The sequence below is a fragment of the Hylobates moloch genome, unplaced genomic scaffold (genome assembly GCF_009828535.3).
Source record: "Hylobates moloch isolate HMO894 unplaced genomic scaffold, HMol_V3 SCAFFOLD_1, whole genome shotgun sequence".
Lineage (NCBI taxonomy): Eukaryota > Metazoa > Chordata > Mammalia > Primates > Hylobatidae > Hylobates > Hylobates moloch.
Window position 1 is genome coordinate 25,870,991 of NW_026652276.1, and position 27,257 is coordinate 25,898,247.

The 27,257-nt window shown below is 42.1% G+C and overlaps 2 protein-coding genes across 2 annotated transcripts in view; both read left to right on the forward strand.

The window, feature by feature from the left end:
* PECR (peroxisomal trans-2-enoyl-CoA reductase) overlaps positions 1-13,475 on the forward strand; it is a 55,517-nt gene extending 42,042 nt beyond the window's left edge. Inside the window, exons 7-8 of the mRNA XM_032754586.2 lie at positions 7,846-7,957; positions 12,425-13,475. Of these exons, the coding sequence (XP_032610477.1) occupies positions 7,846-7,957; positions 12,425-12,510 (198 nt within the window). The 3' untranslated portion in view covers positions 12,511-13,475. The remainder of the gene's footprint in view (positions 1-7,845; positions 7,958-12,424) is intronic.
* Positions 12,563-27,257, forward strand: part of MREG (melanoregulin) — a 98,128-nt gene continuing 83,433 nt past the window's right edge. Inside the window, exon 1 of the mRNA XM_058438591.1 lies at positions 12,563-12,594. Within this exon, the coding sequence (XP_058294574.1) occupies positions 12,563-12,594 (32 nt within the window). The remainder of the gene's footprint in view (positions 12,595-27,257) is intronic.

Genomic DNA, 27,257 nt, shown 5'->3' on the forward strand with positions numbered 1-27,257 from the left:
GGGGGCAGGGCACAGACAAACAAAAAGTCAGAGTAACCTCTGCAGACTTAAATGTCCCTGTCTGACAGCTTTGAAGAGAGTAGTGGTTCTCCCAGCATGCAGCTGGAGATCTGAGAATGGGCAGATTGCCTCCTAAAGTGGGACCCTGACCCCCGAGCAGACTAACTGGGAGGCATCCCCCAGTAGGGACAGACTGACACCTCACTCAGCTGGGTACTCCTCTGAGACAAAACTTCCAGAGGAACTGTCAGACAGCTGAATTTGCAGTTCATGAAAATCTGCTGTTCTGCAGCCACTGCTGCTGACACCCAGCCAAACAGGGTCTGGAGTGGACCTATAGCAAACTCCAGCAGACCTGCAACTGCAGGTCCTGTCTATTAGAAGGAAAACTAACAAACAGAAAGGACACCCACACCAAAAACCCATCTGTACATCACCATCATCAAAGACCAAAAGTAGAAAAAACTACAAAGATGGGGAAAAAACAGAGCAGAACAACTGGAAACTCTAAAAAGCAGAGCGCTTCTCCTCCTTCAAAGGAATGCAGTTCCTCACCAGCAACGGAACAAAGCTGGATGGAGAATGACTTTGATGAGTTGAGAGAAGAAGGCTTCAGATGATCAAACTACTCTGAGCTACGGGAGGAAATTCAAACCAATGGCAAAGAAGTTAAAAACTTTGAAAAAAAGTTAGACGAATGTTTAACTAAAATAACCAATGCAGAGAAGTGCTTAAAGGAGCTGATGGAGCTGAAAGCCAAGTTTCGAGAATTATGTGAAGACTGCAGAAGCCTCAGTAGCCAATGCGATCAACTGGAGGAAAGGGTATCAGTGATGGAAGATGAAATGAATGAAATGAAGCGAGAAGGAAAGTTTAGAGAAAAAAGAATAAAAAGAAATGAACAAACTCTCCAAGAAATATGGGACTATGTGAAAAGACCAAACCTACGTCTGATTGGTGTACCTGAAAGTGATGGGGAGAATGGAACCAAGTTGGAAAACACTCTGCAAGATATTATCCAGGAGCACTTCCCCAATCTAGCAAGGCAGGCCAACATTCAGATTCAGGAAATACAGAGACTGCCACAAAGATACTCCTCGAGAAGAGCAACTCCAAGACACATAATTGTCAGATTCACCAAAGTTGAAATGAAGGAAAAAATGTTAAGGGCAGCCAGAGAGAAAGGTTGGGTTACCCACAAAGGGAAGCCCATCAGACTAACAGCTGATCTCTCAGCAGAAACTCTACAAGCCAGAAGAGAGTGGGGGCCAATATTCAACATTCTTAAAGAAAAGAATTTTCAACCCAGAATTTCATATCCAGCCAAACTAAGCTTCATAAGTGAAGGAGAAATAAAATACTTTGCAGACAAGCAAATGCTGAGTGATTTTGTCACCACCAGGCCTGCCCTACAAGAGCTCCTGAAGGAAGCACTAAACATGGAAAGGAACAACTGGTACCAGCCACTGCAAAAACATGCCAAATTATAAAGACCATCGAGGCTAGGAAGAAACTGCATCAACTAACCACCAAAATAACCAGCTAACATCATAATGACAGGACCAAATTCACACATAACAATATTAACTTTAAATGTAAATGGGCTAAATGCTCCAATTAAAAGACACAGACTGGCAAACTGGATAAGGAGTCAAGACCCATCAGTGTGCTGTATTCAGGAAACCCATCTCACGTGCAGAGACACACATAGACTTAACATAAAGGGATGGAGGAAGATCTACCAAGCAAACGGAAAACAAAGAAAGGCAGGGGTTGCAATTCTAGTCTCTAATAAAATAGACTTTAAACCAACAAAGATCAAAAGAGACAAAGAAGGCCATTACATAATGGTAAAGGGATCAATTCAACAAGAAGAGCTAACTATCCTAAATATATATGTACCCAATACAGGAGCACGTAGATTCATAAAGCAAGTCCTCAGTGACTTACAAAGAGATTAGACGCCCACACAATCATAATGGGAGATTTTAACACCCCACTGTCAACATTAGACAGATCAATGACACAGAAAGTTAACAAGGATACCCGGGAATTGAACCCAGCTCTGCACCAAGCGGACCTAATAGACATCTACAGAACTCTCCACCCCAAATCAACAGAATATACATTTTTTTCAGCACCACACCACACCTATTCCAAAATTGACCACATAGTTGCAAGTAAAGCTCTCCTCAGCAAATGTAAAAGAACAGAAATTATAACAAACTGTCTCTCAGACCACAGTGCAATCAAACTAGAACTCAGGATTAAGAAACTCACTCAAAACCGCTCAACTACATGGAAACTGAACAACCTGCTCCTGAATGACTATTGGGTGCATAACGAAATGAAGGCAGAAATAAAGATGTTCTTTGAAACCAACGAGAACAAAGACACAACATACCAGAATCTCTGGGACACATTCAAAGCAGTGTGTAGAGGGAAATTTATAGCACTAAATGCCCACAAGAGAAAGCAGGAAAGATCCAAAATTGACACCCTAACATCACAATTAAAAGAACTAGAAAAGCAAGAGCAAACACATTCAAAAGCTAGCAGAAGGCAAGAAATAACTAAAATCAGAGCAGAACTGAAGGAAATAGAGACACAAAAAACCCTTCAAACAATTAATGAATCCAGGAGCTGGTTTTTTGAAAAGATCAACAAAATTGATAGACTGCTAGCAAGACTAATACAGAAGAAAAGAGAGAAGACTCAAATAGACGCAATAAAAAATGAAAAAGGGGATATCACCACCGATCCCACAGAAATACAATCTACCATCAGAGAATACTACAAACACCTCTACGCAAATAAACTAGAAAATCTAGAAGAAATGGATAAATTCCTCGACAAATACACCCTCCCAAGACTAAACCAGGAAGAAGTCGAATCTCTGAATAGACCAATAACAGGTTCTGAAATTGTGGCAATAATCAATAGCTTACCAACCAAAAAGAGTCCAGGACCTGATGGATTCACAGCTGAATTCTACCAGAGGTACAAGGAGGAACTGGTACCATTCCTTCTGAAACTATTCCAATCAATAGAAAAAGAGGGAATCCTCCCTAACACATTTTATGAAGCCAGCATCATCCTGATACCAAAACCTGGCAGAGACATAACCAAAAAAGAGAATTTCAGACCAATATCCTTGATGAACATTGATGCAAAAATCCTCAATAAAATACTGGCAAACCGAATCCAGCAGCACATCAAAAAGCTTATCCACCATGATCAAGTGGGCTTCATCCCTGGGATGCAAGGCTGGTTCAACATACGCAAATCAATAAATGTAATCCAGCATATAAACAGAACCAAAGACAAAAACCACATGATTATCTCAATAGATGCAGAAAAGGCCTTTGACAAAATTCAACAACCTTCATGCTAAAAACTCTCAATAAATTAGGTATTGATGGGACGTATCTCAAAATAATAAGAGCTATCTATGACAAACCCACAGCCAATATCATACTGAATGGGCAAAAACTGGAAGCATTCCCTCTGAAAACTGGCACAAGACAGGGATGCCCTCTCTCACCGCTCCTATTCAACATAGTGCTGGAAGTTCTGGCCAGAGCAATCAGGCAGGAGAAGGAAATAAAGGGTATTCAATTAGGAAAAGAGGAAGTCAAATTGTCCCTGTTTGCAGATGACATGATTGTATATCTAGAAAACCCCATTGTCTCAGCCCAAAATCTCCTTAAGCTGATTAGCAACTTCAGCAAAGTCTCAGGATACAAAATCAATGTACAAAAATCACAAGCATTCTTGTACACCAATCACAGACAAACAGAGAGCCAAATCATGAGTGAACTCCCATTCACAATTGCTTCAAAGAGAATCAAATACCTAGGAATCCAACTTACAAGGGATGTGAAGGACCTCTTCAAGGAGAACTACAAACCACTGCTCAATGAAATAAAAGAAGATACAAACAAATGGAAGAACATTCCATGCTCATGGGTTGGAAGAATCAATATCGTGAAAATGGTCATACTGCCCAAGGTAATTCATAGATTCAATGCCATCTCCATCAAGCTACCAATGACTTTCTTCACAGAATTGGAAAAAGCTACTTTAAAGTTCATATGGAACCAAAAAAGAGCCCGCATTGCCAAGTCAATCCTAAGCCAAAAGAACAAAGCTGGAGGCATCATGCTACCTGACTTCAAACTATACTATAAGGCTACAGTAACCAAAACAGCATGGTACTGGTACCACAACAGAGACATAGATCAATGGAACAGAACAGAGCCCTCAGAAATGACGCCGCATAGCTACAACTATCTGATCTTTGACAAACCTGACAAAAACAAGCAATGGGGAAAGGATTCCCTATTTAATTAAATGGTGCTGGGAAAACTGGCTAGCCATATGTAGAAAGCTGAAACTGGATCCCTTCCTTACACCTTATACAAAAATTAATTCAAGATGGATTAAAGACTTACATGTTAGACCTAAAACCATAAAAACCCTTGAAGAAAACCTAGGCAATACCATTCAGGACATAGGCATGGGCAAGGACTTCATGTCTAAAACACCAAAAGCACTGGCAACAAAAGCCAAAATTGACAAATGGGATCTAATTAAACTAAAGAGCTTCTGCACAGCAAAAGAAACTACCATCAGAGTGAACAGGCAACCTACAGAATGGGAGAAAATTTTCGCAACCTACTCATCTGACAAAGGGCTAATATCCACAATCTACAATGAACTGAAACAAATTTACAAGAAAAAAACGAACAACCCCATCAAAAAGTGGGCAAAGGACATGAACAGACACTTCTCAAAAGAAGACATTTATGCAGCCAAAAAACACATGAAAAAATGCTCATCATCACTGGCCATCAGAGAAATGCAAATCAAAACCACAATGAGATACCATCTCACACCAGTTAGAATGGCCATCATTAAAAAGTCAGGAAACAACAGATGCTGGAGAGGATGTGGAGAAATAGGAACACTTTTACACTGTTGGTAGGACTGTAAACTAGTTCAACCATTGTGGAAGTCAGTGTGGCGATTCCTCAGGGATCTAGAACTAGAAATACTATTTGACCCAGCCATCCCATTACTGGGTATATAGCCAAAGGACTATAAATCATGCTGCTATAAAGACATATGCACACGTATGTTTATTGTGGCACTATTCACAGTAGCAAAGACTTGGAACCAACCCAAATGTCCAACAACGATAGACTGGATTAAGAAAATGTGGCACATATACAGCATGGAATACTATGCACCTATAAAAAATGATGAGTTCATGTCCTTTGTAGGGACATGGATGAAACTGGAAATCATCATTCTCAGTAAACTATCGCAAGGACAAAAAACCAAACACCACATGTTCTCACTCACAGGTGGGAATTGAACAATGAGAACACATGGACACAGGAAGGGGAACATCACACTCCGGGGACTGTTGGGGGATGGGGGGAGGGGGGAAGGGACAGCATTAGGAGATATACCTAATGGTAAATGACGAGTTAATGGGTGCAGCAAAACAACATGGCACATGGATACATACGTAACAAACCTGCACATTGTGCACATGTACCCTAAAACTTATAATTAAAAAAATATATATATAGTTTATGTGGTTTACATTATCTATATTTGCTGTATTAGAAATTAAAACCAAAATTTAAGAAATATTATTCATTTAAAAATAGTAATAAAGGAGTACATGTTAACACATATAACTTTACTTTAAAATAGCTACATACAAATACCTTTTTTTTCTTTTTTTTTTTGGTTCAAACGATTCTCCTGCCTCAGCCTCCTGAGTAGCTGGGATTAACAGTCATGCACCAGCATGCCCAGCTAATTTTTGTATTTTTGGTAGAGACAGGGTTTCACTAAGTTGGCCAGGCTGGTTCGAATTCCTGGCCTCAGGTGATCCACCTGCCTTGGCCTCCCGAAGTGCTGGGATTACAGGTGTGAGCCACCGCGCCTGGCCGGTTTTTTGTGTTTTTGAGGGAGTGTGGTTTACAGATTGTTAGAGGTTGTGATTACTTGGGTGGGATGGTTGTCTGGATGGCATTTCAGAAAGGAGCTCATTGGAGCAAGTCTCTTTTTGATGGGCTGACTTTAACAAACATGTTCATTGGCTGAGTTGTCACTACTGGATCAAACAGGGTTAAAACAAGCTCTGTTGCTTGTTACCATGTCTCAGTACAATCTGCCTTTTCACAGCAATGTGGGACCTTTTAAATAGTGATTTCTATACCAGCCCTGTCCAATAGAAATATACTAATAGTCACATTTGTAATTTTAAACTTTCTAGGAGCTACATAAAGTAAAAAGAGGTGAAATTAATTTTAATAATATATTTGACTTAGCCTAATACATCCAAAACATTGTCATTTCAACATGTAATCAACATGGAAAATTGAGATTATTTTCTTCACCCCTTGGAGCATCCAGGATTAATGAGATATTTTACATTATTTTTCCCATACTCAGTCTTCAAAATCCAGTGTGTGTTCTATACTTATGGCACGTCTCAGTTTGGACCAGTCATATTGAAAGTGTTTGAGTAGGCGACTATGGCTAGTGGCCTCGTTTTAGATAGTGCAGCACCGTACTAGCTGCTGGGAATACAAGGATGGAGAGAAGGCTTGGCTGCTCTCCAAGCTCTTAGAGTCTTAAGGAGGTATAGCCTTGTGAATATAGGACCAGGACTGGGATGAGGCAAGCAAGGTATGGACACAAAATTTAAGAACCCACTCCCTCTCAGGGAAGATTTTGCACTTGTGCAAACCTGAGAGTGAATACCTCCTTAAATCTTGCACCCTCGACACCTTATTTGCCTCATCCTAGTCCTGGCCCTGCCTGGGGGCCTTTTAAACTGCAGAATCTGGGACCCCAACCCCAGAGCTTACAATTGCGATGATCCTGGAAGGATCTAGGAATCTGGAGTCTCAGTAAGCATCCCTAGTGATTCTAATGCAGGTGTTTTGGATCATCACCCTTGGAGAAACTCTGCTTCTTCCCACAGCCTCAAGTGAGAACTCCTTTACAAGTCAGTGAAATAACTTCCTTCTGTTTGGGTTGGTCGTAGATGTTGCTGAACTCATCAGTTCCCTAGTTGAATTTTTAAGGAGTACAGTGGGAGTCTGAAGTGCCTTTAGTTTATTTTTTTTTTTTTTTGAAATGGAGTCTCACTCTGTCACCCAAGCTGGATTGTAGTGGTGCAGTCTCGGCTCACTGCAACCTCCTAGGCCCAAGCAATCCTCCCACGTCAGCCTCCGAAGGAGCTGGGACCACAGGTGCCTGCCACTGTGCCTGGCTAAATTTTTGAAGTTCCTCTTGTAGAGAGCTCCTTTGAATGTGTGTTGCTGGGCTTTTGGCCTGACAAGACCACAGACTGAACAAACCAGAATGCTAGTTTATTGCTAATCAGACACATTGACTATTTCAGGGACCAAAATATGAAAGGCACGAGGTAGTGATGGAAAATGGGGTTGTGGAGGACAATGAAAGGCATGGAAGGAAGTGAATTGTTTGAAATGGGAAAGAGCAGAGCTGAAGCACTGAGTTCACTTATGGCTTCTTGATGTCATGTAGCTTGCTTGACACCGCCTAAGGATCCCTCATACCTTGCCACCTTTACGCTAGTCACCTACCTGATTTCGGTGATGCTCAGGGGGAAACGGAAGTTGTAGGAAAAGGAAGTTGTCTATGTACTGTGAGGTTGTGGTGCACATGCACCACATGTTACAATCATGTTACAATCATGTGCTTTGAGATGTCTTTACTAGGGAATGTGAGGCGGTTAGAAATGGGGAGTATTTGCTTTTACCTATGCACGTGTGTGTGTGTTTCTGTTTCCAGGTCTCCTCTGTGGTCTGCTTCCTACTGTCTCCTGCAGCTTCCTTCATCACTGGACAGTCGGTGGATGTGGATGGGGGCCAGTGTCTCTATACTTACTTGTATGAGGTACCAGGTGAGCAGCCGAGGAATGAGCAGTCACCAGCTTTATGCTGTGTCATTTTCAGGGGTTTAAAATTTATTATAAGTAGTTACTTAAGAGATGAGGGTGCTTTCTTATAGAACATCAAAATGTACAAAATGTTTATATTCATGATGTGATTTTTTTAATGAAATATTCCTAGTCACAGAAAATATCTATCTTTATTATAGAACTTAGCTTTTTGTGCATGCATAGGTTGGTGGAATTTGAACCCTGAAAAATATTCTCAGTATGAGTATATGTTTCTAAAGAGGAGACAGAAAAGAGGCAAGAGCGTGCTATAGTTTTAAAGATTTAATTCCATTTTATTCCTCCAGTAAATGGCTTACATATCTGAGCAGAACAGTCAGGCCTGCTAGGTGGGGTGGGCTGCTATGGTGCTATTTTGTGCTCTCTTTGAGATACATATTGAATGAAGGCATATGAAATTTCTGTATTCATCATTTTTGATGTACAAAAACAGAAATTTGGCCGGGTATGGTGGCTCATGCCTTTAATCCCAGCACTTTGGGAGGCTGAGGCGGGTGGATCACTTGAGGTCAGGAGGTAGAGACCAGCCTGGCTAACACAGTGAAACCCCGTCTCTACTAAAAAATACAAAAAAATTAGCCATGCTTGGTGGCGGGTGCCTGTAGTCCCAGCTACTTGGGAGGCTGAGGCAGGAGAATGGTGTGAACCCGGGAGGTGGAGGTTGCAGTGAGCCCAGATGGTGCCACTGCACTCCAGCCTGGGCGACAGGGTGAGACTCTGTCTCAAAAAAAAAATATATATATATATATATATAATATATACATATATATAACAGTTAGGTGTGGTGGCAGGCACCTGTAGTCTCAGCTACTTGGGAGGCTGAGGCAGGAGAATCGCTTAAACCCAGGAGGCGGAGATTGCAGTGAGCCAAGATCATGCCACTGCACTCCAGCTTGGGAGACAAAGCAAGACTCTGTCTTAAGAAAAAAAACCAGAAGTTTTATAAGTTTAAATCAAATATTGATATTACATGCAAATGCCTTTATGTGTGTGTGTGTGTGTGTGTGTGTGTATATGTGCGTGTGTGTGTGTGTATCTCATGACTAGATAACAGAACTTTGTGGTTTGAAGGGTCCTAAAAGATCACAAAGTCCAGTATCCTAGTTTTATAAACAACAAAACAAATCCACAGAAGTTAAAAGGTTTATCTAAGCTAATAACTCTAAATCACTCCAAAAATGTAGTAAAGGATATAAAATGCAAATGTATTGAATTTCTGTTGCTACAGATAATTAAGTGGCTACTAGCAAATTAACATGTGGTTGATGTAACCCAGGTGAATTTGAATTTCATATCAAGGACCCAGGGTCTACATACTCTTTCAGGTGCTGACAGTCTGATCATGGCTTAAGGCCTTTTTTGCATTAACAAATGATTAGTATATCTGAGAGGTGAGCAAAAACTCAAACTGGTTTTCCTCTGCTCTCACGATGCAACAACCATTAGCACAGAAGACTTCTGTGACCAGTTGTTTGGAGTTACTTCCCCCACACACCAACCAAGCAAGCAGTTCTGCAGCAGACCCCAGCTGGGCATCCTCTCATTCAGTTCTGACACTGGAGATAGGGTCAGATCCCACAGGCTGAGGGCTCAGTCCCACAAGATGCCCCCTGCTTTGGACACCGTCACAAGTCTGGGCCTCCAAAACTTCTGACTGACTAGCTTCAAGTTGGGGTTCCCATGACCCCCTCTTTGGGTTAGAGTAATTTGCTAGAGCAGCTCACACAACTCAGGAAAACACTTTGATTTACTGGTTTATGATAAAGGATATTACAGGAGATACAGCTGAAGAGGTGCACAGGGCAAGGCATGTGAGAAGGGGCACATAGCTTCTGTGTCCTTTTTGGCCCCACCACCTGCCAGGAACCTTCATGTGTTCAGCTATCTGGAAGCTCTTGAACCCAGTCCTTTTGGGTTTTTATGGAGGCTTCATTACATAGGCATGGTTGATTAGACCATCAGCCACTGGTGATCAACTTAACCTTCAGCCCCTCTTACCTCCCCAGAGGTTGTGGGGTGGGTATGGGCTGAAGGTCCCAACCCTGTAATCATGCCTTGGTCTGTCTGGTGACCAGCCCCTGTACTGAAGCTAACTAGGGGCTGCCAGCCATCAGTCAATCATTAACATACAAGAACACATCACTTTGGAGAGTCTAGGATATTAGGAGTTGTATGCAGGAGATGGGGTTGAAGACCAAATGTATGTTTCACAATATCACAGTATAGAACTTTAATTTTACCTATTATTTTTCCCCTCCCACATATATTTCATTACTAATAACATCAGTGTGGTGATGTCCATAAGATACTGTGGTTTTAAGGGTCTTGGTTGGAAAGAAGAAATACCTACATGGTTTTGCCATATTGTTTTCTGAAAAAAATTCCAAGTAGTGAGGGTGGAGAGAATCTTTCCACTTCTCTCACAGTAGAATTCAGTCACTATTTCTTATCGTAGGTTGCACTGTTTTACCTTTAGAAGGGAAAGAAATTTCAAAGAGCTTCTTCCTTAGGCCTTCAGTGAAATGATTTTCTTTTGTAATTCTAACACTTTTTATCATTAAAAATATTTTTTAAGTTTTTGAGGAAAGCGGGTACATCTGTCTTTTAAGAATATACTGCCCCCCGAATAATGAGAGTATTCCGCCTTTCATTATGGTGTTTTCTTTTAAGACTGGCAGCTCCAAAGTGAGAATGCCTAAGATGGAAGCTTGGCTCTACCCTTATTAGCTGTATGATTGTGAGAAAGTTAATTTCTATAAGCCTCTATTTTGTTCCTATATGCAGGGACACATACAGTATTTATTTCATAGAGCTGTTGGGAGGATTAAATTAAATAAGGGACTTTTTCTTTTCTTTTTTTTTTTTTTTTTTTTTTTTTTTTTTTTGAGACAGAGTCTCACTCTTGTTGCCCAGGCTGGAGTGCAGTGGCATCATTTCGGCTCACTGCAATCTCTGCCTCCTGGGTTCAAGCGATTCTCTTGCCTCAGGATCCAGAGTAGCTGGGATTACAGGTGCCTGACACCACGCCTCACTAATTTTTTTGTAGTTTTAGTAGAGATGGAGTTTCACCATGTTGGCCAGGCTAGTCTCGAACTCCTGACCTCAGGTAATCCGCCTGCCTTGGCCTCCCAAAGTGCTGGGATTACAGGCATGAGCCGCTGTGCCCGGCATTAGATAATGCACATTTAAAGCCCTATGTCAGGGGCTGGGCACCATGACTCACACCTGTACTCTCAGCACTTTGGGAGGCCAAGGTGGGCCAATTGCTTGATCCCAGGAGTTTGAGACCAGCCTGGGCAACCTGGCGAAACTACATCTCAACAAAACATTTAAAAAATTAGCCTGGCGTGGTGGCATGTGCCTGTAGTCCCAACTACTTGGGAGGCTTAGGTGGGAGGATCACTGGAGCCCAGGAAGTCGAGGTTGCAGTGAGCCATGATCGCACAACTGCACTCCAGCCTGGGTGACAGAGCGAGACCCTGTCTCAAAAAATAAAAATTAAAAAAATAAAGTCTTTTGTCAAATTGGATGCTTTTAGTCACAACTCAAAATGGTCTAATCAGTAAAGGAATTTACTGGCTCACATAACTGAAAAACAGGTAAGACTTGACTTAGTAGCTCACTGATCTCATCAAGGACAAGTTTTTCCCTTTTCCTGTTTTTGCCTCCATGGTGTTGGCTGTATCTTAAGGCAGGCTCTCCTCATTGCAGGATGGCTGCCTGCTGTTTCTGTGTGTAAGGCTGATACTTGTGTATTCATACCCAGATGGACAGAGAGAGAGAGGGCTGGAGGAGTGACTTTGTTCCAGAATTTCTAACAAAATTCTGAGATCCACTCTATATTCGATCAGCTTATGCAAATGTCCATTTCCAACCAATAACTGTGGCGAGGTTATAGTGCACTGACTGACTTAGCTTAGACCACATGCCTTGGTGCCAAGCTTCCCTGGCACCTTCTAGATCCTTAAATGGAAACAAGCTGTTGGAAAGAAGAGATGGGGACCTGGATGCTGGAGAGGCAAGTAGCAGTGCCTGGTACAAAGTAAGGACACTATTTTTAAATTGTGATTATTAAGGAGACACTATTTCTTGATGATCCACAGTGTGCTAAGCACTGCACACATGGTGTCACGTTTAACCCTCACAACTTTAAAAGGTAGATATTGTTATATCCTTTAATAGAGGAGGAAACTGAGGCTCAGGAAGAGTCATGTGCCCAAATTCAGGAAAGCTAACGCGTGGCAGACCTGAGATTCAAATTGAAGTCTTTTCTCAAATGTTTGCCCTAAGGATTTATTTTTTGGTGCTGAGAAAATGTGTGAACCAGGGAAATTAACAAGAGGATTTGGTGAGAATGAAGAGGACGAATGAGATTGGCAAGTGACAGGAGGCTTTCCACTTCTTTAACAGATCATGACAACTGGCCCAAGGGAGCAGGGGACCTTTCTGTTGTCAAAAGGATGAAGGAGACTTTTAAGGAAAAAGCTAAGCTCTGAGCTGAGGAAACAAGGTGCCCTCCATGCCCCAGTGCCTTCACATCTTGAGGATATGCTTCTGTACTTTTTAAAAGCTTATAGTTGGTATGGAAAACATTTTTCTGATTTTTAAATGTTATGAATTATATCTATGGAAAAACTATTCCTGAAATATACACACTCTTATGTCCCAATCAAAGTCTTTTAACCTATGATTTAAAAATGTGTAAGTAACAGAAATTAACATATTTTAATGATTTTACTTTTTATTTCTAAGAAAAGTATTTGAAAAATGGAATAATTTTAAATCAATGATAATTCTAGGGATCATGAACTCCCAGAAGATTTTATTATTTAATTGTAAAGGTAGAGGCCAGACGCAGTGGCTCAAGCCTGTAATTCCAGCACTTTGGGAGGCTGAGGCAGGCGGGTCATTTGAGGTCAGGAGTTCAAGACCAGGCTGGCCAACATGGTAAAACCGTGTCTCTACTGAAAAACAACAACAACAACAACACAAATTAGTCAGATGCGGTGGCACACACCTGTAGTCCCAGGTACTTGGGAGGCTGAAGCAGGAGGATCGCTTGAACCCAGGAGGCAGAGGTTGCAGTGAGCTGAGATCATGCTACTGCAGTCCAGCCTGGGCTACAGAGTGAGACTGCATCTCAAAACCTAAAAAACAAAAACAAAAACAACAACAACAAAATTATAAAGGTAGAAAAAAATCTAAATCGTGTCATAATTAAGATTATTAAAATTAGAATTATACAATGACTTATTTTTGGTGGCAAATACCTTTGGAGCAATAAAGCCTTTATGGTAATTATTGATGTGTAGTTTCTTTTGTTCATGAAGTCAAATTTGTATAAATTCTCTTAATTCAAAGAAAAAGTTTTATGTGATTTATTTTTGGCAGTGCCTGATCTGTGTCCTGATTTTCTGTCCAAAGTATTCCCTTTATTCCATGCATATCCTTTTGTAGGCAAAAACAAAATTTCAGTTGTATGCAAATGTATTAGAGTTCCGTACTCTGCCTTCCGTGGCTCCAGTCTGATAGTTAGACCCTTATTGAAGAAATGCCTTTAGCAGATTGAATATGTTCATTCTTTGTCTTAATCAAAGTTCTTTCAAGTATCTGAGGTAAAGTAGCTATTTTCTTTTTTTTTTTTTATATCATTAACACTATTTATTTATTTATTTATTTATTTATTTATGAGATGGAGTCTCACTCCGTCACCCAGGCTGGAGTGCAGTAGCATAATCTCGGCTCACTGCAACCTCCGCCTCCTGGGTTCAAGTGATCCTGCTGCTTCAGCCTCCTGTGTAGCTGGGATGACAGGTGTGCACCACCACACCCAGCCAATTGTTGTATTTTTAGTAGAGGTGGTGTTTCACCATATTGGCCAGGCTGGTCTTGATCTCCTGACCTTAAGTGATTTGACTGCTTTGGCCTCCCAAATTGCTGGGATTACAGGTGAGAGCCACCACGCCGGCCTGTCATTAACACTCACTTTAAAGTGTGTGATTTACCAAGCTCTGGGGTTTGGGACCCAGAATCTGCAGCTTTCTCATGCTCCCAAGCAGGGCTAGCATGAGGGAGAGGCTAATGAGGTGCCCAGGGTGCAGCATTTAAGGAGGTATTCTCCATTGTCAGGTTTGTGCCAGTGCAGAATTGCCTCTGAGAGTGAGTGTGTCCTTAAATTTTGTGCTCATACTAATAATGTGGGAAGGTCAGAAAGCTTCATTTTCCTCCCAGATAGTACTTTAACAGTGGCCTTCTGGAACTGATAATATCATAACAACTGAGAATTACAAACCATGTTAGAGGGCAAAGTGGCCCTAATACAGGTTGGTGGAGAAGATGGAAAAGGCAGGGCTTGCTTTTACATGAGCTGTGTCAATGACAGCCATCGACTCCTTAAATCTCCATAGCGTTGCCATTTATTTCTGCTTAAGCCACAGAACCTGCCTATGTAGCACTAAACTGAGGTACAACTCCTTATTAGAGCTTCTTCTTAGACTATCACTGGACAGCTGGTCATTATATTTTAGAATTATGAATTTATTATCCAGGACTCTTATGTACATCATAATAGTATCCTGTCAATAATGTACTTTTGCAACTACGCTTAGTAAATTTTGTTGTAGAGCGACTGCTCTTGAATAGGCTTAATAATTGGGAGCACCTAGTATGTATTTAGCATTATGCTAGGAGTCAGACATGCAATGGTGAAAAAATACACATGTATCTTGTCCTTATTGAGCTTACAGTAGACAGAAAATGAGAGAAAGAGAGAGAGAGAACACGAGTGCTATAAAGGATAAGGCCATGATGCCCACGGCATATAACTGAAAAACAGGAAACAAAATGAAAATTCTATATTTATGTAAAAAGAGCTTGTTGATAAAGATGACCCTTGTGAATCTTATACCTCCCCCAAACACTAATCTTATGGTTTGTGGCTTATGTTAATTCAGGTCCTCTGAAAAGCAGGTGCCCAGACATAATGAGATTTGCATGACACTTATCGGGCACCCTGTGGAAGATAAGGGCAGGGAGCCAGAGAAGGCAGCGATGGCCTTCAGACCATGCTGCAAGGCTGACCCCTGTAAAAGAGAGGGGAGAGAGGATTGGGCAGGAGGCATCTCAGATTGCAGCAAAGTGATGCTTTCTTAAGACAGGCTTGCTGAAAGTATGCATTCACGTTTACAGTGGCCCACAGGAATACCAGCAGGCACTCAATGGGTCATGTGGATTCCCTACTGTGTAAAAGTAACTCTGTCTCCTCCTGCTGATGCCCGGACAAAGGGAGTTCAGAGATCAGTTCAGGCATCAGTCATAGTTTGTAGCTCACTGGGACCTTACGTCCCCTGGCAAGAGCCTCTCTCTTTGGGACCAGGATTTCCAGTGCTGCTATGCTCCTTAAATCCTGCAGCAGATCACTGGAAAAGATGGAATGCAGGGCCACTCCCAGTTTCACCCACCAGATCCCAGACATGGTCCCAAACCTACTGGGGACATGCATCCTTGAAGACAGCACTCCATCCTGGCCCTTCAGCCCAGCCGGGTCTTGGTTGTTCAAGCCCTCTGTGAGGCTGGCTGTCCATGGATGGTGCGGGGTGTGGACGGACAGTGGTTCCACAACCAGGGGCTCACTCTTTCGTCTCCTTCACTGGGAAGTGAGTCACCTGATTGGATGCTATGCCCCATGGGATTCCATGCCTATGGACCAGGCTTTCTATAGCCCCCAGATAGTCATGGTGTCTGAGTCCCTGCAGGCAGGAAAGGCAAACTCTTGCCTGGAAGAGGCATCTATCACTATGACGAGTGACGCAGAAAACACACGGCAATTTGAACAGGACAGTTAATAGTGAAGAGTGATTATCACAGCAGACTGAAGTAGTGAAGGACTGGCTAGTAGGAAGTAAAAAGAACTTGAACATGAGAATAGCAGATATCGGGAGTAGCCTGCACCACTAGGACTAAGAGTGAGAGCTCAAAAGAAGAGCCCTGGCTGGGCGTGGTGACTCACGTCTGGAATCCCGGCACTCTGGGAGGCTGATGTGGGCGGATCACCTGAGATCAGGAGTTCGAGACCAGCCTGGCCAACATGGTGAAACTCCGTCTCTACTAAAAATACAAAAAATTAGCTGGGCCAGTGGCTGGCGTCTTTAGTCCCAGCTAGTAATGAAGCTGAGGCAGCAGAATCATTTGAACCTGGGAGGTAGAAATTGCAGTGAGCCAAGATTACGCCACTGCACTCCAGCCTAGGTGACAGAGTAAGACACTGTTTCAAAAAAAGAAGAAGAGCCCTCCACGGCACCCCTGGGGCTGACACCCAGATTGAGTAGGGAGGGCAAGGCTGTGGCTCAGTGGAGGGCAGAGAAGTCTCTGTGGTGCTCTGCTGGTGGAACTTGCTAGAAAACTGCCCTCTGGGGTCCTGGGGAAAACTGCACAGAGAGATGTCCTACCAGAGGCCTCTGATGCAAAACTCCCTGAGGGAGATGCTGGGAAGCTGGTGCTGCTTAGCACTCCTGCAGAGCAGTCTGCACTGCACAGGTCAGGAAGCAAAACCCTCTTCCTCCTCTAATGTCTCTCCATCATCCTCTCCTGACAAAGCTTCAGAGCCCGCTGGCCCAGGGAAACAACTTAGAGGGCCCAGATCCATTTTCACGGAACAGAGGAGCGATACATCTGGAGCCTGCTGCTTGTCGACTGGCCATCCCGTGGCCCGTTGGTCTCCTTAAGGAGCAATGCCATTTCAGGGCTCAGCAGTGGTCAACGTTGCAGGCAGGTTGGACGTTCAGAGGCAGCAACAGCTCCATTGACCTCGGTTAATGGGGAGTCCATGCTAATGGGTCGTCTACAGCCTCCCTGCATCCCTGTGCCTGTCACACCACTTCTGGGCTGGCCAGCTATCAACTGGCCGAATCTTCTAGGCTGCTTGGTTGTTGTATGCCTCTTCTGTGAGGATTGCATTCTGGGGACGTTAACATGGGAGGCGGAAATGACACTCCCCTGAAGAGCCCCACTCTCCTGGGCTCATCCGTAGGCCTCTATCCCAGACCTTGTTTCCTGGCCACTGTATATATTCTCATCTCGGGCCACTTTTCATTCCATTGCAGATACCAGTTGCACCCTTGCGCGCTGTCCATTAGTAAGATTTTCCATCTCCACCATCACGGGGCCACTCCTGAATAGGGCTGTAATGAAGTTCTGACAACTGTGAAGGAGAGAGAGAAGGAAGGAAGGGAATTGGGTAGGAAAAAAAAATCACAGACTGCAGTACAGTCCAAGAAAAGGAGGATCAGGTGGATGGGAAGTCCTCAAGCCAAAGTCACCCGTGGGAGCCACCCTTATCCCAAGGGAACAGCCTAGATGGACAGTAGGGCTGTGCTTGTCACATGCCCGGAGCAGCCCGAGGGGAAAGGCAGTGGTGGATGGAGACGGGCAGCAGCTGGGACCCACAGCCAATCAGTTTTGTTTCCCGTAGCAGGAGGTCTAAGGGGTTTCTTTTCATGGTTGCCACTTGGCTATTCTGCAACTGTAAAACTTCACCGTTGATCTCATTCATTTTTTAACACGACCTTGGGCTTGGCTCAAAGCAGTGCCACCTTGTGGTTAGTTGTGGAACACCAGCCTGTCTGGGCAGTGGCTTCTTAGGATTCAAGAACTGGTTGCAAAGCTTCAACGTGAGCTTTTGTTTCTTGGCTTTGGTATTTCTTCTGCACTCCTTGTTTACAAGGATTTCATTTCAGCAAGGGAGGCATCTATTGAAATAAGATCAACCAGCGGGAAGATTCTAAACCATATTCAAGAAAGGTGTGCTACATCAAAACTGGCGATTATTGAGTCCGTGTTTTAAGACAGCCAAATCTCTAGGCTATTTTGGATCTTATCCTGGACAACACTATTTCTGATTTGTATGGTAACCAAGGCCCTCTGTGGGTTAGTGCCAGCTTTCAAGCAGCCGTGCCTCAGTCCAGTGAGAGGCACTCCTGCGTTCTGCCTGGTGGGAGTCAGAGTCTTAGGATCTGCCAAGCCCTGATGCCGTCAGCATTCACATTGCCTTACAGGGGTCTCCTCCCCACTCCAGGATAGGTAGGCCCACCACCTGTTCTTGTCTGCAGCCTTCAGACTTGCTCTCCTTGAGGTCTTCAGTTCCCCAACAGGAAATATCTTGAAATCCCCTTCTTTTGCTGAGGTTACTGACCTTTCTGCTTGCTGCTTCCTGGCATCCTGTTTCTCTGCTTATTTTGCCCTTTTCTGCCAGTTCCTGCAGAGCTCTTGTTGGATTCTCTCTTTCCATGAAGTACAGATTTTAGAGTGCACTGGAGTCCAACTGCTTGGGTTCGAATCCCAGCTTCTACCACTTACTTGCTCTTGTGAGGGCACTGAGACAGCTGAGGAATTTGTATGCAAACTTACTGGTCATTTTGTTCGACTTGATAATGGCATGGCAGTTGTTACTATTTTTTAATTAAGAAATATTGATTTCTAGGATTTACTTTAAAATATTCCAACTTAAAAAAATGGAGGAAGGGGGGTTGGTGAAATGAGATTGGCAGCGTGGTAATAATTGTCTAAGCTGGGTGGCAGATACATTATCTATTATACATTATCTGTCTGCAGCTATATTACACATTATATGGTTAATTCTACTAGTCTCTCAATCTTTGGGTAAGTTTAGAAGTTCCCCAACTAAAAGATGTAAAGGTTTAAAATGTGTAAAATGAAAATGGCCTCATGAATTATGAATGAATTATTTGGATTCAAATAATTGTGGTTAGCTGTGGAACACCAGCCTGTCTGAGCAGTGGCTTCTTAGGATTCAAGACCTGGTTGCAAAGCTTCAACTTGAGCTTTAGTTTCTTCCTTTGATATTTCTTCTGCACTCCTTGTTTACAAGGATTTCATTTCAGCAAAGGAGGCATCTACTGAAATAAGACCAACCAGCAGGAAGATTCTAAACCGTATTCAAGAAAGGTATGCTACATCAAAACTAGCGATTATTGAGCCCAAAATTAATTATTTGGATGGGGGTAACATGGGGAAGAGTGAGCTGACTACATATAAAATTTACGGGGAGAAACAGGAGGGAGTTTGCACTGAGCCTCCCGTAGTTTATTGTGGTTCATGAGTGTGGCAGAGAGAGTGGGAGACCAGGTCCCAAACAGTATATATGTTTGATGGTGCAAAGCTATTGCCTTCTGACCTGGATTTTGCTCTGCAGGCCGTAGGAAGACCCCTGTACCCCTGGTCAGCCTCCCATGCTGGGTTAGCATTACCAGTCAGCTCTAGCATAAGCCAGTTGGGTAAACGGAGGGTTGCAAGAAATGGACAATGCCATCCAATTATTCTATAGCATTGTTGTACCTGAGTTCATATGCTTTGAGTGGGGAAATTATATCCAGTTGGTAAATTTGGAAAAAAACTCAAACAAATCAGCAGAATAAAAACAATATTCCTTTTTTCTCTTGCATATTTTGGACCATTTGGCTTTTGTTTTCATTTGTCTGGACTGAGTTACAAGTTTAGTCAGAGTTGGTAGTTCTAAGTATGACTCAACAGAGTCAGCTTTTTCAAATGCAAATGATTATCATGGACTTAAATAGCAAGGATTTGAAGAAAAAGAGTCATTTCTGTAAGTGATTCACAGTAGATGTAAGTTAGAATTTCTTACCCTGTAATTTTACCTTCTGCATGAAAAGCTGTCTATGAAAGGCTATTTTGTTAGATGTCTTTGGCTTCCTGTTCTCAGATGAACCAAGAAGAGAGGAACAGCCTATTTCTGGTTTTACTGAAGCCTTTTAAAAATCCTTGATGATTTAAGAAATACAAAAATACAGAGAAGTGGAGAGGTTCAATTAGAGTTTATAGTAAAAGATGAGGAGGAAGATAAGGTCCTCAGGTAGGTAAGACTTGCTGTGAGATTTAGCTGTGAGACATCGAATCTGGATTGGTTTCAGTGGGATTGATTGTGAAGTGGAGGTAGGCTGGTATGGACATTAGGGGAATTGGGGTAAATGGATGCTTTTATTCAATTCTTTTTATTTTCCTTTCTTTCTTTCTTTCTTTCTTTCTTTCTTTCTTTCTTTCTTTCTTTCTCTTTCTTCTCTTTCTTTCTTTCTTTCTTTCTTTCTTTCTTTCTTTCTCTTTCTTCTCTTCTTCCTTCCTTCCTTGTTCCTTCCTTCCTTTCTTTCTTTCGTTCCTTCCTTCCTTCTTTTTTTCTTTCCTTCTTTCCTTCCTTCACTCTTTCTTTCTTTCCTTCTTTCTTTCTTTTTTCTTTCTTTCTTTCCTTCCTTCCTTCCTTTTTTTCTTTCCTTCTTTCCTTCCTTCACTCTTTCTTTCTTTCTTTCTTTCCCTCTTTCTTTCTCTCTTTCTTTCTTTCTTTCTTTCTTTCTTTCTTTCTTTCTTTCTTTCTTTCTTTCTTTCTTTCTTTCTTTCTTTCTTTCTTTTTCTTTCTTTTGTCTCACTCTGTTGCCCAGGCTGCTGCAGTGCTACAATCTCAGCTCACTGCAACCTCTGCCTCTTGGCTTCAAGTAATTCTCCTGTCTCAGCCTCCCAGGTAGCTGGGTTTACAGGTGACCACCACCATGCCTGGCTAATTTTTATATTTTTAGTAGAGATGAGGTTTCACTGTGTTGGCCAAGCTGGTCTCGAACTCCTGACCTCAGGTGATCTGCCTGCCTCAGCCTCCCAAAGTACTGGGATTATAGGCGTGAACCACCATGTCTGGCCTATCCAATTCTTTCTAATGCGTTGTTACCATTTTACTTGGAGGAATGAAACAGAAGACAGATTTTTCAGTGAGATACAGAGCAGATGTTTTGATGAGCAAGCAAATGAGAGAGAGAGCAGAGTGTGTGTGTGTGTGTGTGTGAGAGAGAGAGTGTGTGTGTGTGTGTGTGTGAGAGAGAGAGAGAGAGAATGGGCCTCATAGTGGGCTTGTGTGTTCAAATTGGAATGCCGAAATAAATTGCCCACAGAATTAAACTATGGAATCAAAACATCTGTAATCCTAGCACTTTGGAAGGCCAAGGTGGGCAGATCACCTGAGGTCAAGAGTTCAAGCCAGCCTGGCCAACATGGTGAAACCTTATCTGTACTAAAAAAAAAAAAGAAATACAAAAATTAGCCAGTTGTGGTGCGTGCCTGTAATCCCAGCTACTTAGCAGGCTGAGGCACAAGAATCGCTTGAACCTGGGGGCGGAGGTTGCAATGAGCTGAGATTGTGCCACTATACTCCAGCTTGGGTGACAGGGCGAGACCCCGTCTCAGAAAAAAAAATTGCAAAATATTTTGGGTAACAATAGCTAGCATTTATTAGGTGATTACTATATGCCTGACACTGCTAAGCCCTTTCCATGCATTATCTCATTTCAGCCTTACAAAAACTCTGTGAGGTAGTTTCATTATTAACAGCATTTTACATTTGAGGAAACTGGCACGAACAGGTCAAGAAACTTGTTCAAGATCTCAGCACATGGCAGAAGTGGCATTGGAACCAAAGGAGTTTGGCTTCAGAGCCCCTGACCCCTGCCCTGTACTGAGAGAGACAGACCGGCACCAAGGACAATGAAGAGGTAATTTTGAAAATTTTTAATAGAATTTCTCAAACACAGGCTAAAGAGAATAGTGTAATAGTACCTGTCACCCCCAATTATCTATATTTTTACAAATTTGTCTATCTGTCCTTCTTGATTTATAAGTATTTTAGAGCAAATTTTAAAACCTTAGTCTTCTTTATGACCTTTTAACCTGTCATTTCAGAGCAAGCAGTAATTTTAAGGTGGTTGAAAATATGAATGTGAACACAAAAATGGGGCTCACAGTGGGAGACTGGTCCACCATGATAGCATATGAGAAGCCCATGTGACCACCATGAGCGTGTGCACCGACCACGGGCCATCAGAGATGCGACCCAGCCATAGGCCACAAACATTTGGTTTGCTTGGCATGCACATTCCTCTCTTGTAAAATGATGCATCAGACTCTCAGAGCTAAATTCATTAAACCATCTCCTTTTCCTCTGAATCCCTGTCAAAAACAAATCTAAAACTTTGATTTGCTGTGCAACTTTGCCTGAAGGGAAATACTGGACTATTCTGGCCCTAGGCATTTTCAGCCATTCTGGGAGTTTTGTGTTAGTCTAGGCCGTGTATTTCAGCTTCTGGCGAGTTTGTGAGCATGACCTAGCATCCTTGTATTTTGAGAACTCTGGAAAGAGGGATAACAAGTTTGAGTTTCTAGTTCTTCAAGCCCAAGGGCCAGCCTGGAGGCAGTGGGAGGTGCTTATTAGAGCTTCTGCCTTGTCTTTTTCATTTTGCCTTTGTTATCCTAACTCAGCAGCCTCAATCCTTTTGAGATGGAGTCTCGCTCTCTCGCCAGGCGGAGTGCAGTGGCGTGATCTCGGCTCACTGCAACCTCCACTTCTCAGGTTCAAGCGATTCTCCTGCCTCAGCCTCCTGAGTAGCTGGGACTACAGGTGCATGCCACCATGCCCAGCTAATTTTTGTATTTTTAATAGAGACAGGGTTTCACCATGTTGGTGAGGATTGTCTCAATCTCTTGACCTCGTGATGTGCCTGCCTCGGCCTCCCAAAGTGCTAGGATTACAGGCGTGAGCCACGGTACCTGGCCAGCTTCAATCCTTCTTTACACCCCCTCCCATCAAGCTGCTTTCATCCTTTTATTTTAAAAGGAAATTATTTATTTCCTTTTAAATAAATAAATAAAGATGAATATAACATCTTTTGGATTGTACTGGTATTTATTTTGGAATTGCTACTTGTAAGTGCTCTGATCAGAAATTTGCATATCTTGAGTGGTCTGCACTTAATTCTATATTCCAATGGGGGGAAAACCAAAACTATGTCTCTCTTTTTCTCTGTCTGATAGAAAGAGCCTTATTTTTTCTTCCTTTTTCTTTTTTCTTTTCTTTTTCTTTATTGTGGTATAACTAATATATATAACATAAATTTTGCCATTTTAATGATTTTAAGTGTGCAATTATTACTGTAATTATAGACAATTACAGAATTGTCTGTAATTGGTAGAATTCCAATTTCTCAAACAGCAAGATAAATTCAAATATGCATTACCTTAACCCTATACAAATTCAGATTCCCAAAATCCAAGTATAAATCCAAGTATGTTTGAGAAAATATCTAGAGTACATCGAGAAAAAATGGAATTAAATAAATACACAATTATTGGAAAACTATGTCAGCTATCACACATTAAAATCCTGCCTAGAAGTATCAAATGGAATTTTTTCCATTGATCTGTATATATTTTCAGATTATCTGTTTTTTTTTTTTTTGAGACGGAGTCTCGCTCTGTTGCCCAGGCTGGAGTGCAGTGGCGAGATCTCGGCTCACTGCAAGCTCTGCCTCCCAGGTTCACGCCATTCTCCTGCCTCAGCCTCCTGAGTAGCTGGGACTACAGGCGCCCACCACCACGCCTGGCTAATTTTTTGTATTTTTAGTAGAGACGGGGTTTCACCATGTTAGCCAGGCCTGGTCTCGATCTCTTGACCTCATGGTCTGCCCGCCTCGGCCTCCCAAAGTGCTGGGATTATAGGCGTGAGCCACCGCACCCTGCCTATCTGGGTTTTTTGAGCAAATTAGTGAAAGACATCTCTGGTTTACAACCATACCATAATTTACATGTCATGTGTTTCCACTTAAAGCCTATGTTTTACATTATATTCACATGAAGCATTAGCAATTTGGTTTTAGTGTAGAAGTCCAAACTCTTGAATGGAAGTCAAAATGCCCTGCCTCAAATTCTAAAATTTTCCTTCTGAAGTAACTGTATTTACATAGAAAAATCAGAAAACTACAATGTTGAGAATTAAACATTAAAATTTCAAGTTTTATTAAATAATTGACTTTAAGTGTATTTTGAAATTTAGTGTGTTTGAAAATTTATTCAACATTTTCAGATTTAGAATGCTTTTAGGAAAACAATGCAACTTGTGAATGACTTTTTAATCACAGAGGGTGGGGGAAGGGAGAGTTGGCTTGACTCTTCCTTGTTCAGAATGGACATTTTTGATATTAGGCAAATTTTAAACTGATACTTTATATTTCTTTCCTTCTTTCAAGGTCCTAGTATCTTAACTACCTCATGCCTTTTTTTTTTTTTTTTTTGAGACAGATTCTTGCTCTGTCAGCGAGGCTGGAGTGCAGTGGCATAATCTTGGCTCACTGCAACCTCCACTTCCCAGGTTCAAGTGATTCTTGTGCTTCCGCCTCCCAAGTAGCTGGGATTACAGGCATGTGCCACCACGCCCAGCTAATTTTTGTATTTTTAGTAGAGATGGGGGTTTCACCATGTTGGCCAGGCTGGTCTCGAACTCCTGACCTCGAGTGATCTTCCCGCCTCGGCTTCCCAAAGTGCTGGGATTATAGGGGTGAGCCACTGCACCTGGCTACCTTGTGGCTTTTGGACTATTATTCTTACTTCAAAGTTAAATTTCTCTTAGAGAGCTTCTAACCCTACTGGGTAATGGTGGTGAAATGGTGGTGGCATAGCATTATCGGTTTAAAGATAGTTCAATTCACATATTTTTTAGCTTCCAACAAGTATATTCACGCCATTGTTTTGTCTTTCTGTCACCAAACACCAAATGTATTACAGCAAAATATGCCTGTACCACCTTTCACATTTTACCAATAAGAGATGCATGATTTCATCAAGTATCTTTGAATTGTTTGGAGTGTGTCTTTGCAAACAGTTAATTATTTTGGAGACCCTGAATCTCTAAACATCATTTTCATTTCAAGAAACTTTAAAGAGTATATGATCATAACACTTCAAACTCCTTTTGAAGGAAAGTATTCTTTACATGTAGACAGAAGTTATCTCTCATGTTTAAAGTACAGATTTACATAATTTAGCTATCCAGAGCCTACTACATGGATAGGACGCTTGATTTTAAGTACAGATAGTTTTACCTGATTTGCCTTATGTGATGTAAGTTTACTCTGAAGACAGAGTAACAACATTTTAATAATTCCTAGTTATTAAAAAATTAAGGTTCTTACAGTAGAGCTTTAATTTTCATAAAGTGGGATGTTCCCAGGGAAGAGATTTTTTGTGTTTGATTGTGTGTGTGTGTATGTTTTACCCCATTTTATTTAATTGAGGTGAAATTGACATAATATAAAATTAACCAGGTTAGCCAGTTGCGGTGGCTCAAGCCTGTAATCCCAGCACTTTGTGAGGCAGAGTTGGGTGGATTGCTTGAGCTCAGGAGTTCAAGACCAGCCTGGGCAACATGGTGAAACCCCATCTCTACAAAAAATACAAAAATTAGCTGGGCATGGTGGCACATGCCTGTAGTCCCAGCTACTCAGGAGGCTGAGACGGGAGGATCGCTTGACCCTGGGAAGGTTGCAGTGAGCCTAGATGGTGCCACTGCACTCCAGCCTGGGCAACAGAGAGAGACTCTGTCTCCAAAAATAAATAAATAAATAAATAAAATAAAATTAACCATTTTAAAACGAATGATCCAGTGGCATTTAGTACATTCACAATGCTGTGTAATCATCATCTTTGTCTAGTTTCAAAATGTTTTCATCATCCAAAAAAGAAACTGTATATACATTAAGCAGTTGTTCTTCATATTCCGTCCCCCACCCCTGTCCCCAGCAGCCACCAGCTGGAATTATGTCTCTCTCTATGGATATTTAATGTATATTGAATCATATAACGTATGACCTTTTGTGTCTGGCTTTTTTCACTTATAATGTTTTTGAGGGTCATCCACATTGTAGCATATGTCAGTACTTCTAGGGAAGAGTTTTCATCATGTCTATGTGGGTGAGACTGCTTCTACTTGTGGACAGTTTCCTGAATCTTATTTCTGTTCCCTCCAAAGGGCCGAAGGCTTAAGTGTTCATGCCTGGAGGACTTCATCTTATGTTAAAGAAATCTGATAAAAGAATTCCTGTCATTTTGAGAGGAAGGAAATCTTGAGCTTGTGTGACTGCCCACAGGGATGGATTTCGGTGCAGGGATTGCCAGGCAGTGGCTGCTGAGATTCGTGGGCTCTAGATCCTCCCTCCGGAAGGAAGGAGCTTCTGGAAGTGTTGTCAGCCATGGCCCTAGCTGTCAGCCCATTTCTGGGACAGCCTCTGCTAAAGAAGGCTGCCTTGGCTAAGGCCGTGTTCCTTTCCCAGGTAGTCCTCATCCAAAGACTGATTGTCATGGAGGGGACACAAAGGGCCAGTTCTCGCTCACTGACTCAGAACAGCTCTGAATTTTCATTCTGTCTTTAGGACTCCCCATAGGGTTGACTGAGGCCCAATCAGTTCCTTTGTGCCCTTCTTTTCCACAGGTGTTGGTTCCATGCACACTCATAATAAATCTCCTGTATGCTAAATTCCATCTCAGAGTTAGCTTTCCTGGGAAGCTAATTGGCAGTACCAGATTTTCTACCAGTTACAGAGAAGGAAGAAAGGTCTGCACCTCCTCTAAGTTGAGAAGCTTTGCTTTTGGGCTACTGGGCTGTCTGTGGGTAGTAGAGGTCTTCTCTCCTAGTTTCACAATTTTTGTCCTGTCGAGATCTTTAAATCAACCTCTTCTGGGTATCAGTGGGGTGGCAGCTAAGGATTTTGCCTTTATTAATAAGTTTTGCATTCCTACAAAACCATTCTCCTATGTTGCCATAGAGAAAACATAAAGATTAAGATGAGATGTGCATTTTCATGCATTCTTTTGCTTTTCAGGGATGTCATAGTGCCAGGAATCATGAAAGGGATACTCAAATTTTGAGTCAAACTGTTATGCCAGTTCATCTTTATAATACATTCTTTCGGCTGGGCGCAGTGGCTCACGCTTGTAATCCCAGCACTTTGGGAGGCCGAGGCGGGCGGATACCATGGTGAAACCTGTCTCTATTAAAAATACAAAAATTAGCCGGGGTGGTGGCGGGTGCCTGTAGTCCAGGCTATTCGGAGAGGGCGAGGCAGAAGAATGGGTGTGAACCCGGGAGGCGGAGCTTGCAGTGAGCCGAGATTGCGCCACTGCCCTCCAGCCTGGGTGACAGAGCAAGACTCCATCTCAAAAAAAAAAAAAAAATTTTTTTTTTTTTTTTTTTTTTTTTTTTTTTTTTCTTTCTCTTTCCTTCCTTCTTTCCTTCCTTCCTTCTTTCTTTCTTTCCTTCCTTCCTTTTTTTTTTTTTTTTTCTTTTTTTTTTTTTTTTTTTCTCTTTCTTTTTTTTTTTGAGACAGACTGGAGTGCAATGGCATGATCT